This window comes from Mytilus edulis, chromosome 7 (genome assembly GCF_963676685.1).
Source record: "Mytilus edulis chromosome 7, xbMytEdul2.2, whole genome shotgun sequence".
Classification (NCBI taxonomy): Eukaryota; Metazoa; Mollusca; class Bivalvia; order Mytilida; family Mytilidae; genus Mytilus; species Mytilus edulis.
The window spans coordinates 19,718,340-19,735,377 of NC_092350.1; the positions used below are offsets into that span (position 1 = coordinate 19,718,340).

Here is a 17,038-nt window from a genome sequence, read left to right on the forward strand (position 1 = left end):
ATTACGAATCTTGCAGTAGTTAATAAAAAGCATTATAATTATCTTTATATATCTTTTCATCGCTAATCGATGGATATGGCGATTGAGTCGACACTGCTAAACCTAACCTTTGGTAATCCTTCATTATACATTAACAAGATATTTCCAAACTTAAGTTATGTAAAACAGATTTCACGAAAAAATGTGAATTTCTTTCTTCTTTAATTGGTTTGCACATAAACGTACAATTTTTTTTTTTTAAATAATTTGGTTTACTGGTCCAATTTCGCTCAGTGGATAAATAGAATGCCATTGATCTGTTCCATGATTATTGCATTAATATTAATTCGCAAACCCTAAAACATATTTCTGTAATTAACACAAACAAAGATTCAGCGTCCTGGTGATGATTAGTTTTGGTTATTGATTTATTTACTTTTATCACATATTGCTTAACGTACTTATATATTTACTTCTTTATTTTGGTTGCTGTTATTGGTTTTTTTATCTGGCTACTAAGCAAAAGTTGTCTAAATAAGTGACTTCAGAATTTATTTGAATGTAATGTGACATGTAACGCCATTTTTATTATGTCTGTCTGATGTCTGCTAATAATAGTTTGGAAGACAGTCGTAGTCATCTGTGGAAACTTTACGCCGTTTTTTCTTTTAACCAGTAAAATTATTTTGTAAAGACCTATTAAGTTAAAGATGTAAATACGGAATCTTCAAATCTAATACATAGTTTTTTTATATGTAGATTATACAGACAGTACTCTCGGTTACCAAGAAACAACTGCAATCGATACAACTGAGTCAGTTGTTCAAACTACAACGATGTATCATAGACCTATCGAAACCACTGAACCCTCGTCAAGTGTAACATCAGTCACCCATCTAGTAAAAACAACAAAAGAATTTGCAGCTTCACCTACAGGTATTTTATATTGGTCACTTTGTGAAAACTACAAAAAGCATTTTGAATAAAACAAAATCATCATAACGATTGTATATAGAACCAAAAATAGCTTCAAGAACTATGACCCCCATTTCTCTTCAAACATTGCCAATAAAAGGTTGACTATCAGCTTTATAAGTTGAATTCCGACGAACGGAGGATGAACAGTACCGGTTCCACTAGTCGTATCCTTTTTTTATGACAAATTTAATTCTGTTGATTTGCTGCTTCAGTTAATATATTGAAATGATTAACAATGTGATAGGGTCGATTAAGCTATATACATATTTATATTTCTAGATTATACAGAAAGTACTCGTAGTTATCAAGAAAAAACTGCACCCGATACAACTGAGTCAGTAGTGCAACCAACAACGATGCATCATAGACCTTTCGAAACCACTAAAGCCTCGTCAAGTTTGGCAACATTAGTAACCCGTCTTGTGACAGCAACAAAAGAATTAGCAACTTTCCCTACAGGTATTATCTATATTGGTCACTTTGTGAAAACAAAAAAAAAGTGTTTTGAAAAAGAAAAAAAACCTATAACAATGGCATATAGAATCAAAAATAACTTCAAGAACTAGGACACCCATTACTCTTTAAACTTTAAACTGTCAGTAAAAGACTGTTTATCAGCTTTATAAGGTGACAAACGGTGGTCGACGGATAAACAGTACTGGTTACACTGTTCGCATCCGTCCTTTTTCATGACAAGTTAAATTCTGTTGATTTGTGGCTTCAGTAAAAAATATGGAAATGATTTAATAGGGTCGATACAGCTATAATGAAATTTTATTTTTAGATTATGCCGACAGTACTCGTAGTAATCAAAAAGAAACTACAATCGAAACAACTGAGGCAGTTGTGCAAACCACAACAATGTATCATAGACCTTTCGAAACCACTAAAGCCTCGTCAAGTTTGGCAACATCAGTTACCCGTCTATTAAAAACAACAGATAAATTAGCAGCTTCCCCTACGGGTATTATTAATATCAATCACGTTGTGAAAACTACTTAAAGTTTTCGTTAAAAAATACCAATAACAATAGCATATAGAATCAAAAATAACTTCAAGAACTAGGAAACTCATTTCTCTTTAAACCTTGTCAGTCAAAGACTGTTTATCAGCTTTATAAGGTGACAACCGGTGGACGGAGGATAAACAGTACCAGTTACACTTTTCGCATCCGTCCCTTTTTCATGACAAGTTAAATTATGATAAATGATTATTTATATTTCTAGATTTTACGGACAATACTCATAGTAATCAAGAAACTGCACCCGATACAACTGAGCCAGTTGCGCAAACCACAAGTATGTATCATAAACCTTTCGAAACCACTGAAGCTTCGTCAAGTTTGGCAACATCAGTAACCCGTCTAGTAAAAACAACAGAAGACTTAGCAGCACCCCCTACAGGTATTATTTATATTGGCCACTTTTTGAAAAAGAAATGAAAGATTTTCGTATAAAAACATTAACTATGACACACGGTATAAAAAATAACTAAAAGAATAAAGATACTTGTTACTCTTGAAATATTTTCAGTAAAAGGCTGGTTATTAGATTTATAAGGTGACAACTGGTGGACGGAAGATAAACAGTTCCGGCACCACTAGTCGCATCCGTCATTGTTTTCATTGTAAGTTAAATTATGTTGATTTTTAGATTTCAGTAAAATATGAAAATGATGTAAAAGGATCGATTAAGCTTTAATGAATATTTCTATTTGTAGATTATATGGACACTAGAAGAAATCAAGAAATAACTTCAAATAATACAACAGAAGCTGTTATACAAACCCCTACTCAAACTGTACTCATGATTGGTATCGGAGTTGGAATAGTTATAACATTAATGATAGTGACTAGCGCAATTTATGCTCAACATAAAAAGCGCAGAAAACAAGATGTTTTCGAATACAAAGAGGAACCGATAGCTAGAAAATACTTATTTGAAATATATAAATATGGTAAAGACAGCGACATGGACTATCATTTTGAAACATAAAATCTTAATACTGAAAGCGAAGTTTTCTCCTTCATCAAATGACTTATCTGCTGCGTTTAAAAGTGTGTCTCCTTGCATACCAAGGTTGTTGTTACTGATGATTGGATATCCATTTGTGTGATAGTCTAATGGTTTTGTCTCGTGCGTTTCCACTTTTTGATTGATAGTTTGTATGTTTTCAATTTAGAGGTTTGTCCTCTACATTATTACGATTTCAATTTGTTTTATAAACTATGCGACTTGTCATTTCTAGTATATTCAGGTTACCTGTGTACCTGTAAACGTATGTGGTAGCACCAAAATTCAAGAGACCCCTATATAAAATTAACTTCTTAATGCTTAAGCCTGAAACAAACATGTGGATTTTGAATAAAAGAGGACCTCATTTCTATAAGCAATAAAAGGAGATATAGGATTTACGTCAGTATGAAAGCAACCAAAATAATAAACAGAATCAATAAAGACAAGAAATGGTCTTCAAAAGCTGTTAATAGTTACAGAGATAAAAACAAATAATTACCATCTCCTCAGTATTCTTCTAGTGACAAAAAGCTGTAAATGGACATAAGCTGCAGAGCTCATGCTTATCGAAAACACTAAACTTCTAATTAGTTACTCTAAAACAATTCAACTTGGTGTTAGATCCCCCTATAGATAAATTCATAAATAATATTCTTTATATTAAGATGATACGCCCATTATTTTAAAACAATCTTCATGCGAGTCCACAAAACGATAATTACATATTCATTAAGTACATACAGTATTATAATGATATGTAATAAATAAGATACAAGTGTATTATTGATCATTTTTTTTTTTTTTTGTAAACTGTTCAATATTTGACAATCAGAATATATAACAGTTTCCTCAAAAAACATTTGTTTTTGTCATCTTACATTGCAATAATTTTTCTTCAGCTGAATGTAAATAATAATTTTGATCATCAGGAAAATGAAACTTACTCTAGTTGAGGATGTAATTAAAAGTACAGAACAAGTATAATATATATAAATGTACCTTTTACATAAAACAGTCTTTTATCAGCAAAGACCTATTTTTTTAATTACAGAACTTTGCAGTAGATAAAGAATTATTGATAAACGTTGCGGACTCGGACTTGTCTTGAACTGAATTTTAATGTGCGTATTGTTATGCGTTTACTTTTCTACATTGGCTAGAGGTATAGGGGGAGGGTTGATACTTTGGGACAACCTCATCTAGAGTAGTTTAATGTACTTCCAACAATACCAGAACGTCTCAATAAGTGACAACTCTACGACAGATTCATCCACTTGATCACCAGTAAAGGTGATGCACGACCAAAACACATATTGTATTCTATAAGAACTGTTATTCAATACACCAGACGCGCGTTTCGTATACATAGTTATAAAGCCAAAAAAGTAGAAAGTTAGAGCGCATTGAGGACCCACAATTCCAAAACGTTATGCCAAATACGGCTTAGGTAATCCGCTTTCCCTTGTTAATGAATTAAACTGCTTCTAATAACGTATATAGATTGACTTCTTTCAAAGAAAGTTGGTGACTTATTTTTAAGATTATATTATAGTCCATTACACATAGTTGTAAATGCTTGTAGTTAAATGTTGGATGTTCAGTTGGCACTCCTAAACTGCTAAAATGAATATGGTTATGATATTGTAATTATTATATTTATTCATGTTGGCCTAATTTGTGTTGTGTAGCCTGATAGTTGTTTACAAAATAATTTTATAACTGTGCAGTTTAGAAATCACTGGAACAATCTCAGAATGATTGGAACATTCCCTTTGACTTACATAATGATTCCAGAATGTTGTTAATAAAAGATGCGTCATTTAAACTTCTACGTTTTACTAGAAACTTCCGTTGTAACTTTCTAGGACCTTCTATTTCTAGAGTCTTCTAGAAATTTCCGTGACAACTATATAAATACAGATACTAAAGTTAAACGCTCAGACTAAGACTAAGACATCGATAGACATTAGTATTCACAGCATTTGGATTGACACTTTTATTCTACAAAAAACATCATACTGGATTGTGACCTAAGTAGTGAACGTAATATTCAGATTGGATTCCGAAAGATTTCCGGATACAGATAAAGATAAAAGATTGGACTCATGTTTTGACAGTTAAGTTGACAGTAATATTTGTGTAATACTTTTTGTAAGTTATTGTATTATAAATCTTATTAAATTTTATTATCGATTTGTGCCTTTTGTTTTTTTTTCTATAATTGGCCTAGTAGAAGCAATAAATGAATCCTGCTCAAAACATGATTTTGAGTGGGAAGATATGAGTTGTTGCCATGGTAACGGACACACAATTTTCTGGTTGTTAAGCTTGGTAAAATCTTTCAAACATCAGCTAAATCACCACATTTCAGAGCCTGATTATGAATAGAATCATGCATTTTTCATTAATTTTTATATGTAACATTGATAGAACTTGGTTAAAGCTTTATTTAGTGAAGATTGCATGTCAACCAAATTTGTAAATTTTTTGAAAAATTTTGCGAAAAAAATGCATATTTTCAACTTTTCTGAAATTGGATTTTAGCGAAATTATCAAATTTTCTTTGGTGTTTCTGCAAATGTGTACAGAATAGTTAGCACTGTAGTTATGAAGTTTGGATACTACTTTAACAAATTTAATAGAAAAATGTGTGGGATTTTTTTTAGTTTTATCACCATAGCAACCGATTTTCTCCTTAGAAACGGAGTTTTTATTTGCAGAATATTGCAGTTTAAGAGCTTAAATGTCCTGAATTTTTCATAACCGATAAGAAAAATACATAAAAGCTAACGCAAACTTTATATTACAATCGTCAAGTGTTGTTGACTTCAATTGTTACCAGGGAAACACATATTATCCATAGCAACATCCACTCTGAAATTGCATAAATAGAAATTCATGTAACAAAATATATAAATAGAGGGTGTTTATTTTCAAATTGGAATATGACTGCATGCTTTGCTTCACTTACAGTCTTTTCTGTTCTTTTCATGAGGTTCAACAAATGTAATATATAATGTAATATTGGGGTTGGAAGGTTAGAAAAAGGGGGGGTAGGTTTATTTTTAAAGATATCATACATGTAGATTCTTGAAAATATTATAAAAAAAAAAGATTATAAATAGAATCATTTTTTTTTTAGAAATTTCATATATAAGATCGATAATCTCTAACTTGGTTTTGGCTTCAGAGCTTAGTTAAGGTACATTGTAGTTCGCTTGTCATGTTTTGGAATTTTTGTCAGATTTTCGGAAACCTCAGGTTTTATTCATTTGAATGCCCTAAAAAATGGCATTGACCCCCATTTATCTTTTTATAAATCTTTTACATGTATAATGATAAGCCATCTGTAAAAGTCTTATAAAATTTAAATTATTCTTTAATAGTTTTTGAGAATGTTAACCTGTCAATGAAAAAGCTATGAAAAGTCAAGAGAGAATATGTTCCTGCCAAAATTTCAATGGCCAATATCTCGAAAACAAGCACATTGATCTGTATATTTTTTTACTCTTTTGATTCCTTTATTAATACCCTATCGATATTATCTTTATTAATCCCCTATCGACAGTCACTTATATTTAAATAGAAAGATCCAAAATAATGTCACACAATTGTGAAACTCTAAGTCAAATGGACAAATTTATCTTTTTGCTTTAAAGTGAATTTTTAATAAGAAAACATTTTTTTAAATCTCAGAATATGATCAAGAATTTGCTATGCTATGGTGATAAAACTTGAGAAAATCCCACATTAATTTGGTAAAGAAGTATCCAAACTTCATAACTACAGTGCTAACTATTCTGTACACATTTGCGCTTTTTTGAAAAAACATCAGAGAAAATTTGATAATTCAGCAAAAATCCCACTTTCAGAAAAGTTGAAAATATGCATTTTTTCACAAAAATTTTCAAATAATTAACAGATTTGGTTGACATGCAATCTTCGTTAAAATGAAACTTAAACCAAGTTCTATCAATGTTACATATGAAAATTAATGAAAAATGCATGATTCTATTCATAATCAGGCTCTGAATTGTGGTGATTTAGCTGATTTTTGAAAGATTTTACCACGCTTAACAACCAAAAAATAGAGTGTCCGTTACCATAGCAACCACTCATATTTTCCCACTCAAAACTATTTTTTGAGCAGTATTGATTTATTGCTTCTACTAGGCCAATTATAGAAAAAATCTGAAACCTTCATATATCGCACTCAGCCTGGTTCTTACAAAGAGCTGTACTTAAGTATTTAGACAACAATAAAATGTAGATCTATAAAGAACAAGGATTTTTTATATGCCACCAATTGACACAATTCATAAAATTGATGACCTAAATGGTTATATTGTACAGTTTTTGACAAACAAGTGACACCCAAAGATTAGATTTAAGTATTATCATAATAAACTTCATTGAATTATACAATTAACATTTTTTTAATGTTTATGGCTCAAACTAGAGAACAGCATACCTCATGTCATAATTTATAACATATATCATTTTCAAAGAATTCAATTTGAGAGACATGATTTTGTAAAAAAAAACCAAAGTGATTGTCTCTAAATGTTACCAATTCTATTTGATTTTTTTTTGGTGAACAATTATAATTCCTCATTCGGTTTTATTTTATTCATAATTTAAAATAACCTCTTTTTTAATGCTTTTTGTATATATTGTTTATCGATTATGTAGACATAAGAATATGTGGTATGAGTGCAAATGAGACAACTCTCTATCAAAGCCACACCTTGTAACAGAAAAAGCATTATAGGTCAAATTACGGTCTTCAACATGGAAAATTAAAATTCGTCATCGGTTATAAAATAACCTCTATTTTCAATGTTTTTTTTATATATTGTTGATCGCTTATGTGCTTTGTCGAAGGAGTTTATACATGCCATTTTTTTTTTATTTGTTAACATACTAGTTTTTCTTAGAGTGATTAAAACTATAACGCACAAGGTTGACTGCCATACTCTAATTTTTGACAGTATACTTATTATAAAGATATAAGTAGATGTTGTAGGAGTGCCAATGAGACAACTCTCCATCCAAGTCGAAATTTGTAAATGTTAACCATTTAAGGTCAATACGGAGTCTTGGTTCACATTGAACGGTTAGATATTAAGGCCCCCCAAAAATTCTAGTATAAAACCATTGAAACGGAAAACGAGAAACATTTATGAACCACAAGAACAAACGACAACCACTGAACATCAGGTTCCTGACTATGGACAAACAAATGCATCAGATATATGTTTGTTTGTTTTCCTAAAACATTGTTTTAAAGACAAATGAATTATGTGCCGCTGTCGTACAAGTGAGAGGTTTGTACAGCTATAAAACCTGGGTTATTCCACAATTTTCTGCATAAGGAAATACCAGTACCATGCCAGGAATAATACAGTTGATGTGTTTAAGCTTTTGCTTTTGTCCGCAAGAGACATAAAAGTGGGGCGAAAATTAGCAAATGGACATTCAAACTCATAGATCGAAAAAAAAACTTGGCTAAAAAATAAATACAAAGAATGGTACATTGAACTCAACATAGAAAACAAAAGACCAAGCAACACTAGCCTCACTAAAAACACGAGGAATCTCAGATGCTCCGGACGGGTAAGCAGATCCTGCTCCACATGTGGCACCCATAGTGTTGTTCATGTTATACAAACCCGGTAAATAGTGTAATTCGGTAGAAAGGGACCGGGATTGTAGTAATGGCATTATGAACATATCCTTTATCATCTGTGAAACAGGTTCCGTTATGGTCATCCAACCCGTGATGGCATAGGTAAAACTACAAAGGAATGATTTCAACTTCACCATTTGGAACTCTTATTTTGATATCTTCCATGTGAGCAGCAACCCGCTATTAAGGAAATCATGAGAGAAAATTCAAGCCCGGGAATATCGTATCAAAGAGAGATGTATAATCCGTATACAGGCGCTGCTGGAGTTTTGCTGCATAGAAATGGAGAGTTCACAATAAGGAAGCTGAAATCATCTATTTGCCGTACAGTTTTGTTTTTCAGCCGACCCTCGTTGTCAATTTTAGATGTAAGTAATAAAAAAAATGAATCACAAAAATACTGAACTCAGAGGAAAATTCAAAACGGAAAGTCCCTAATCAAATGGCAAAATCAAATGTAAAATACATTAAACCAATTGTCAACAACTGTAATATTCCTGACTTGGTAGAGGCATTTTCAAATGTCGAAAACGGTGGATTGAATCTAGTTTTCAAGCGCTAAATCTCTCACTTGTACGACAGTCGCATCAAATTCCATTATATTGAAAAGACGCGTGACAAAGTGTCACAAATAGGGATACAACAACACGAACCTCACCAAAAACTAGGGTAGACGTAACTGTATTTGTTGTAAACCTTATCTGTAGTTGATAGGATAGATGCGTTCAACATAGCTTTTCTATGAAGTCAGTCTCATAAGAATAAACGAACAAGTTAACAAGAAGAGAGGCATGGTTGGTGCCTATCGATATGACGAAGCAATACATAAAAGATAAAGTTGACTTCTTGGTAAATAATTGTCCATTCTGTACCTGTGGTTTGTTTTATGATAGTAAATAGTATATACGATCGTTAATTAATTGAATACAGTAAAAAGGAAATATTATGCCAAATATACCAAATCCATATATACAATAGGCCAATGAAAACCAACATCCTGCCTATAAGTACTTATATATATATTTTAACTGTAGCGACATTCAAAGATAATATTGGAAAGATCGTTTTCCTAATTCATTTGAAAAGATGAGGATTGTATTTTTGAAATTTATTTTTCTATTAGTAGTTTTTGAAATTTGGCAAGGTGAGTAACATGATTGCATTATTGAAAAGAGAGTTCATTTTTTTTTGCATTTTACTTTGCAGAGATTTTTTGCAAGATGAAATATTATAATTTTGCCTTTCGTTATTTAAACACCTTCTTTTAGAATCCTAAAATTACTAAAATTATATGAAAGTTTAAACCATTGTAGACGTCAAAAAGTTATTTATGCCGAACAAAAACCAGGCGTACTTCAACGAAATTGTGCCAGAAAATCGTTTACTGGTGTTATACCACCAATCATAGTACGTCACCTCCGATTCATACGAAATAGGGTCGAAAACAATATTCATAATTCTATTACATTTCATTGCAGTCAAAAAAAATCTTAGTCATAAATATCTTGTTTTTTCAAAACACCAGTTTTTGTTTGTTTGGTGTTTCTAAACAAATTTGAAAGGGACTTTCAAATGCTAGAAATCATTTTTCATTTTGCCTTTACTTTTCCTTTTTATTCGAACGTCACTGATGAGTCTTTTGCAGACGAAAGCCGTATTTGGAGTTCAGAACGCTAATTCTGATATTCTTCATAAAATTCATGAAAACTATTGCACCAAGGAGAAACTTTATTTTGGAAATCGACTCACTTATGATTAATATTTCATATAACCTAAATCAAGTATGCGATAGAAAAACTTAAAATAAATATAAAGAGTGTTTTTTTTAAGTTGCAGGTAAAATTGTAAACAAACAATCTTTCTTGTGCAGTTACATTGATACCGTTTATTGGTCCGATCCTATCTTTGTAATAAACTCTGACCGAAGTTAACATCTACTGCACGATGTTCTGGTAATTATTTCATTGATCATTATTTTGCTGTAATGAATATTATATATAGGGAAATAGTTTACTGGTATACATTTTACTAAAGAAAACAACTTACCTTATTCATCTGCCCTCTGAACCTCACTACAATTGATAATATAAATGGGGAAAATGTGAAGGAGACAATTAACCGACCAAGGAGCAGATAACAGCCTAAGTCCACCAATGGGTCTTCACCTTGCGAGAGGTGCTTTGGTCTTAACAATTATATATGCTAGAACTATTGTCAAAATTGTATTACTTTCAAGATTGTTTTCGGAAATCAGCGTATATTGATGAGATTCGTTTTAAATCGTAAAGATGAAGGATATAGCTGTTATCCAGAATATTTATTTATACTTTGATGTACGTTTTCCCTTTTTTATTCAATGTGGGCGGTGTTGTATACATTTTATGGGTTTATACATTTTATTGATTGTGTACTGTATTGTTTTATATAAAATTCTAATACCCTTTAAACAAAGATGATTGACTTTTATCTGGACATTAGTTTAGATATGTACATAGATGGAAATAAATGTGACGGACTACTAGTATGTAATCATAAACACGTAGTCCCATAAATGACGGAACAATACAAAAATACTTCAGACAGAAATCATATCTTTTTTTACAGAATTTCACGAAACAGTTTTAATGTAAGATATATCATAAATTATTTTATATCTTTCTATGTGTTATGATGAACTGAACTGTGTATATGTAACAGTCACTTGGTACAGTTAAATATCTGAAAGAATACTTGTTTATTATAACGTCCATTTTTACTGAACTAGAACTGAACATATTTTAATCCAGGGGCCAGTTGAGGCCTACATCCTGGTGCTGGATTTTCTCGCTGAGTTGAAGACCCATTGGTGGTCTTCGGCTGCATGTTTTGACAAATTCGCCATGTCCATTTGCAATTTTAATACACAAACATTTCAGTTAACATTAATTTCAATTTTTGTACTAATAAATAAATTGATAGAATTTGCATATTTAGAACTGCATGTAAACTTGATAGAAAAAAAAACATCTTGATTAACGAAGGAAAGTGTATTGAATGGAATTTATTTTGATTCTTCAAAGGCTATTTTCTTTGAAATCATCATAAACCATGTCCACACTAGGACATTTAGATCGATTTAAACTATTTAGGTTCTTTTTTGTTCGGGTTAAGGGCTAATGCGAACGCTTTGAATATATCTTTCACCTGTCTAAACTACAACACAATAGGAGGTACTAGTAGTTTAGTTTGTCTATCTTAAGTGAACCGATCTTACTTTAAATGTAAACGCACAGATCTGTTCAAACTAGAACGGTTGAATCGAAAGTAATTTATGCGCATGTGTAGCGACAAAACTATAAAAGACGGACTTACCGTCCTTCCCTACGCCTATGTCACCCTGCTAAGTCGCTCCGTAGTTTTCATATCACGGCCTTGAAACGAGATCAGGCATGACGTCACAATATGACAGGAGACGTTATCAAGCTTGCCTTCGTCAAGCGTAAAACTCTCTTCCGGAGGGGAAAAGGACAAGTTACATTTATAGTACGATAAACAGATATTCGGGTTTTCTTCGTATAGATATCGTAAAATATCAGTCGCTTGACACAATGTGAAGCTTTTAAGGTAATTCGCTGCGCTCACTCGCCAAAAAAAGTTCAAATTGTGGCTCGCAGCTTATATTTTACTATACTAGTATCATTGTGTAGATAACCCAATAATCTATACATCCTTGTAGATGTCGTCGGTTTATTGTTTGCTGCTCAACCGATATGTCTCTGTTTAAAAACAGACATTTATGTTCATGCAAGTAAGAGCAAACGGGAAAAAGTTGTCTTCGCCGTACCATAAATGTGTGCGTCTTCTTTTCTTATGTTGTTTTGTTTTTGTTTTTTAAGAACCGCAGCATTTCTATATGAAAACTACAACAAAATCAGTATCAAAATTTGAACTTGTGATTCAAGAGAAACAATAACTTCATCCATTTATTTTTTAAGTGTGCGTATGAGTGTACCAACACATAAATCTATTTATGCACACTGTTTGCAGTTTAACGGTTAATTGTAGTGTGAACGCAGTGGTTGAGATTAGAGCGATAGAGATCATTATGATTAGAGATAATGTTTTTTTAAAATGTTTTTATTTAGATCGATTCGATCGATTAAAACAAAATGCTACAGTGGGCATAGAAAGAAAAATCTGTAAACTGCTAAATTGTCAGCGAAATCGGATGTATAAATTCAGTCAACATAACCAAAATTGTTAAACGAGAGTTTCCGTTAATATAAATTTAGCGCTTTTGACAGTTGCCGTTAATTAAGATTTTGCACTTTTGACTAGTAACCATAAAACAATGGTAACCAACGAGAAACTACCGAATGATGAAAGATTGATAAAATTATTGTTATTTCTTTTTATGAATGTTTGGATATGCAAGACATACTTATGTTTACATATAGGTAGTGGAAGACTCCATTTGTCGCCTGAACAGATGATAATTTTTGTTCCAAACAACTTGTATTTACGATAGCATCTGAACTTTGCGATTTTGCCTCTTGCTCGCATTCTTACTTGACCATGTGCTGGATTTTCTAATATTGCACATTTTTGACCAAAAACCGAAAGAAAATATGAATATTTATAAAAGAGAATGGGTCAAATGTAAAGTTCAATACTATCACATTTGTGACATCAGATTTATACATTTTGAATCAATCTGTCTGAAGTATTTTTGTATTGTTCCGTCATTTATGGGACTACGTGTTTATGATTACATACTAGTAGTCCGTAACATTTATTTCCATCTATATACATATCTAAACTAATGTCCAGATAAAAGTCAATCATCTTTGTTTGAAGGGTATTAGAATTTTATATAAAACAATACAGTACACAATCAATACAATATATAAACCCATAAAATGTATACAACACCGCCCACATTAAATAAAAAAGTGAAAACGTACATCAAAGTATAAATAAATATTCCGGATAGCAGCTATATCCTTCATCTTTACGATTTAAAACGAATTTCAATGTACGCTGATTTCCGAAAACAATCTTGAAAGTAATACAATTTTAACAATAGTTCAAGCATATATAATTGTTAAGACCAAAGCACCTCTCGCAAGGTTAAGACTCATTGGTGGCCTTCGGCTGTTATCTGCTCCTTGGTCGGGTAATGGTCTCCTTCACATTTTCCCCATTTATATTATCAATTGTAGTGAGGTTCAGAGGGCCCAAAGTTGTTTTCTTTGGTAAAATGTATACCAGTAAACTATTTCCCTATATATAATATTCATTACAGCAAAATAATGATCAATGAAATAATTACCAGAACATCGTGCGGCAGATGTTAACTTCGGTCAGAGTTTATTACGAAGATATGATCGGACCAATAAACGGTATCATTTAAACTGCACAAGAAACAAGTAATATGTGAATTTGATTGTTTGTTAACAATTTTACCCGCAACCTAAAAAAAACACTTTTTATATTTATTTTAAGTTTTCCTATCTCGTACTTGATTAAGGTTATATGAAATATTAATCATAAGTGAGTCGATTTCCAAAATAAAGTTTCTCTTTGGTGCAATAGTTTTCATGAATTTTATGAAGAATATTAGAATTAGCGTTCTGCACTCCAATTGCGACTTTCGTCTGCAAAAGACTCATCAGTGACGTTCGAATAAAAAGGAAATGTTAAGGCAAAATGAAAAATGATTTCTAGCATTTGAAAGTCCTTTTCAAATTTGTTCAGAAACACCAAACATAAAAAAAACTGGTGTTTTGAAAAAATAAGATATTTGTTGACTAAGATTTTTTTTAACTGCAATGAAATGTAATAGAATTATGAATATTGTTTTCGACCCTATTTCGTATAAATCGGAGGTGACGTACTATGATTGGCGGTATGACACCAGTAAACGATTTTCTGGCACAATTTCGTTGAAGTACGTCTGGTTTTTGTTCGGCATAAATAACTTTTTGACGTCTACAATGGTTTAAACTTTCAAATAATTTTAGTAATTTTAGGATTCTAAAAGAAGGTGTTTAAATAACGAAAGGTTTAATGCAAAATTATAATATTTCACCTTGCAAAAAATCTCTGCAAAGTAAAACGCAAAAAAAAACGAACTCTCTTTTCAATAATGCAATCATGTTACTCACCTTGCCAAATTTCAAAAACTATTAATAGAAAAATACATGTCAAAAATACAATCCTCATCTTTTCAAATGAATTAGGAAAACGTTCTTTCCAATATTATCTTTGAATGTCGCTACAGTTAAAATATATAAGTACTTATAGGCAGGATGTTGGTTTTCATTGGCCTATTTTATATATGGATTTGGCATATTTGGCATAATATTTCCTGTTTACTGCATTCAATTAATTAACGACTGTATATACTATTTACTATCATAAAACAAATCACAGGTACAAAATGGACAATTATTTTCCAAGAAGTCAGCTTTATCTTTTATGTATTGCTTTGTTTCATATAAAAAAAAGAATGACCAACGTAGATGCAAGTGTCTTGTCTTACATCTTTTTTTGTAAAAAATCACTCTGATTCAAACAGAATATTCTCTAAAACTGTCATTATCAAGATATTTGATTTCATGATTGACAACATTCTTTTCACGTTTTGAGGAAGTGTTTTTCAACAAACAATCATCATATCCATAAGCACCAACCATGCCTCTCTTGTTGTCAACTTGTTCGTTTATTCTTATGAGACTGGCTTAATAGAAAAACTATGTTGAACAAATTTATCCTATCAACTAGGGATAAAGTTTACAACAAATACAGTTAAGTCTACCCTAGTTTTTGGTGGGTTGCGTGTTGTTGTTGTATTCCTTTTTGTGACACTTTGTCGCGCGTCTTTTCAATATAATGGAATTTGATGCGACTGTCGTACAAGTGAGAGGTTTAGCGCTTTAAAACCAGATTCAATCCACCGTTTTCGACATTTGAAAATGCCTCTACTAAGTCAGGAATATGACAGTTGTTGTCTATTGGTTTAATGTGTTTTACATTTGATTTTGCCATTTGATTAGGGACTTTCCGTTTTGAATTTTCCTCTGAGTTCAGTATTTTTGTGATTCATTTTTTTTTATTACTTACATCTAGAAATTGACAATGAGGGTCGGTTAAAAAAAAAACTGTACGACAAATATATGATTTCAGCTTCCTTATTATGAACTCTCCATTTCTATGCAGCAAAACTCCAGCAGCGCCTGCATACGGATTATACATCTCTCTTTGATACGATATTCCCGGGCTTGAATTTTCTCTCATGATTTCCTTAATAGCGGGTTGCTGCTCACATGGAAGATATCAAAATAAGAGTTCCAAATGGTGAAGTTGAAATCATTCCTTTGTAGTTTTACCTACCCACGGGTTGGATGACCATAACGGAACCTGTTTCACAGTTGATATCGGATATGTTCATAATGCCATTACTACAATCCCGGTCCCTTTCTACCGAATTACACTATTTACCTGGTTTGTATAACATGAACAACACTATGGGTGCCACATGTGGAGCAGGATCTGCTTACCCGTCCGGAGCATCTGAGATTCCGCGTGTTTTTAGTGAGGCTAGTGTTGCTTGGTCTTTAGTTTTTAATTGTGAATGAACCCAGGTTTTATAGCTGGACAAACCTCTCACTTGTACGACAGCGGCATATAAATCATTTGTCTTAAAACAATGTTTTAACAAAACAAACAAACATAAACCTGATGCATGTGTTTATCCATGGTCAGGAACCTGATGTTCAGTGGTTGTCGTTTGTTGATGTGGTTCATAAATGTTTCTCGTTTTTCAGATAAACTTCGTACTTTATTTGGCCTTTTTTTTTTTTTTAACTTTTTTGGATTCGAGCGTCACTGATGAGTCGACTTTTGTAGACGAAACGCGCGTCTGTGAACCAAGACTCCGTATTGAAGACTTTACTTTGACCTTTAATGGTTAACATTTACAAATTTCGACTTGGATGGAGAGTTATCTCATTGGCACTCATACAACATCTACCTATAACTTCATAATAAATATACTGTCAAAAATTAGAGTATGGCAGTCAACCTTGTGTGTTATAATTTTAATCTCTATAACAAAAACTAATGTCAAGGTAATTGTATAACCGATGACGAATTTTAATTTTCCATGTTGAAGACCGATAATGCTTTTTCTTTTACAAGGTGTGGCTTTGATAGAGAGTTGTCTCATTTGCACTCATACCACATATTCTTATATCTACATAAGCGATAAACAATATATACAAAAAGCATTGAAAAAGAGGTTATTTTAAATTATGAATAAAGTATAAGCGAATGAGGAATTATAATTTTTCACCTAAAAAAAATCAAATAGAATTGGTAAAATTTAGAGACAATC

The 17,038-nt window shown here is 31.9% G+C and overlaps 1 protein-coding gene across 2 annotated transcripts in view; it reads left to right on the plus strand.

Moving 5' to 3' along the window:
• Positions 1–17,038, plus strand: part of LOC139480951 (zonadhesin-like) — a 74,621-nt gene that overhangs the window by 11,901 nt on the left and 45,682 nt on the right. Inside the window, exons 8-11 of one of the 2 annotated variants that reach the window (XR_011654539.1) lie at positions 739–915; positions 1,742–1,921; positions 2,184–2,360; positions 2,677–3,294. Coding sequence is in view for 1 of the 2 variants with exons in the window: in XM_071263942.1 (XP_071120043.1) it covers positions 739–915; positions 1,237–1,416; positions 2,184–2,360; positions 2,677–2,951 (809 nt within the window). In the remaining variant the exon portion in view is untranslated. Of the gene's footprint in view, positions 1–738; positions 916–1,236; positions 1,417–1,741; positions 1,922–2,183; positions 2,361–2,676; positions 3,744–17,038 lie in introns of those variants that run through there. The other variant, XM_071263942.1, reaches the window with a different exon arrangement.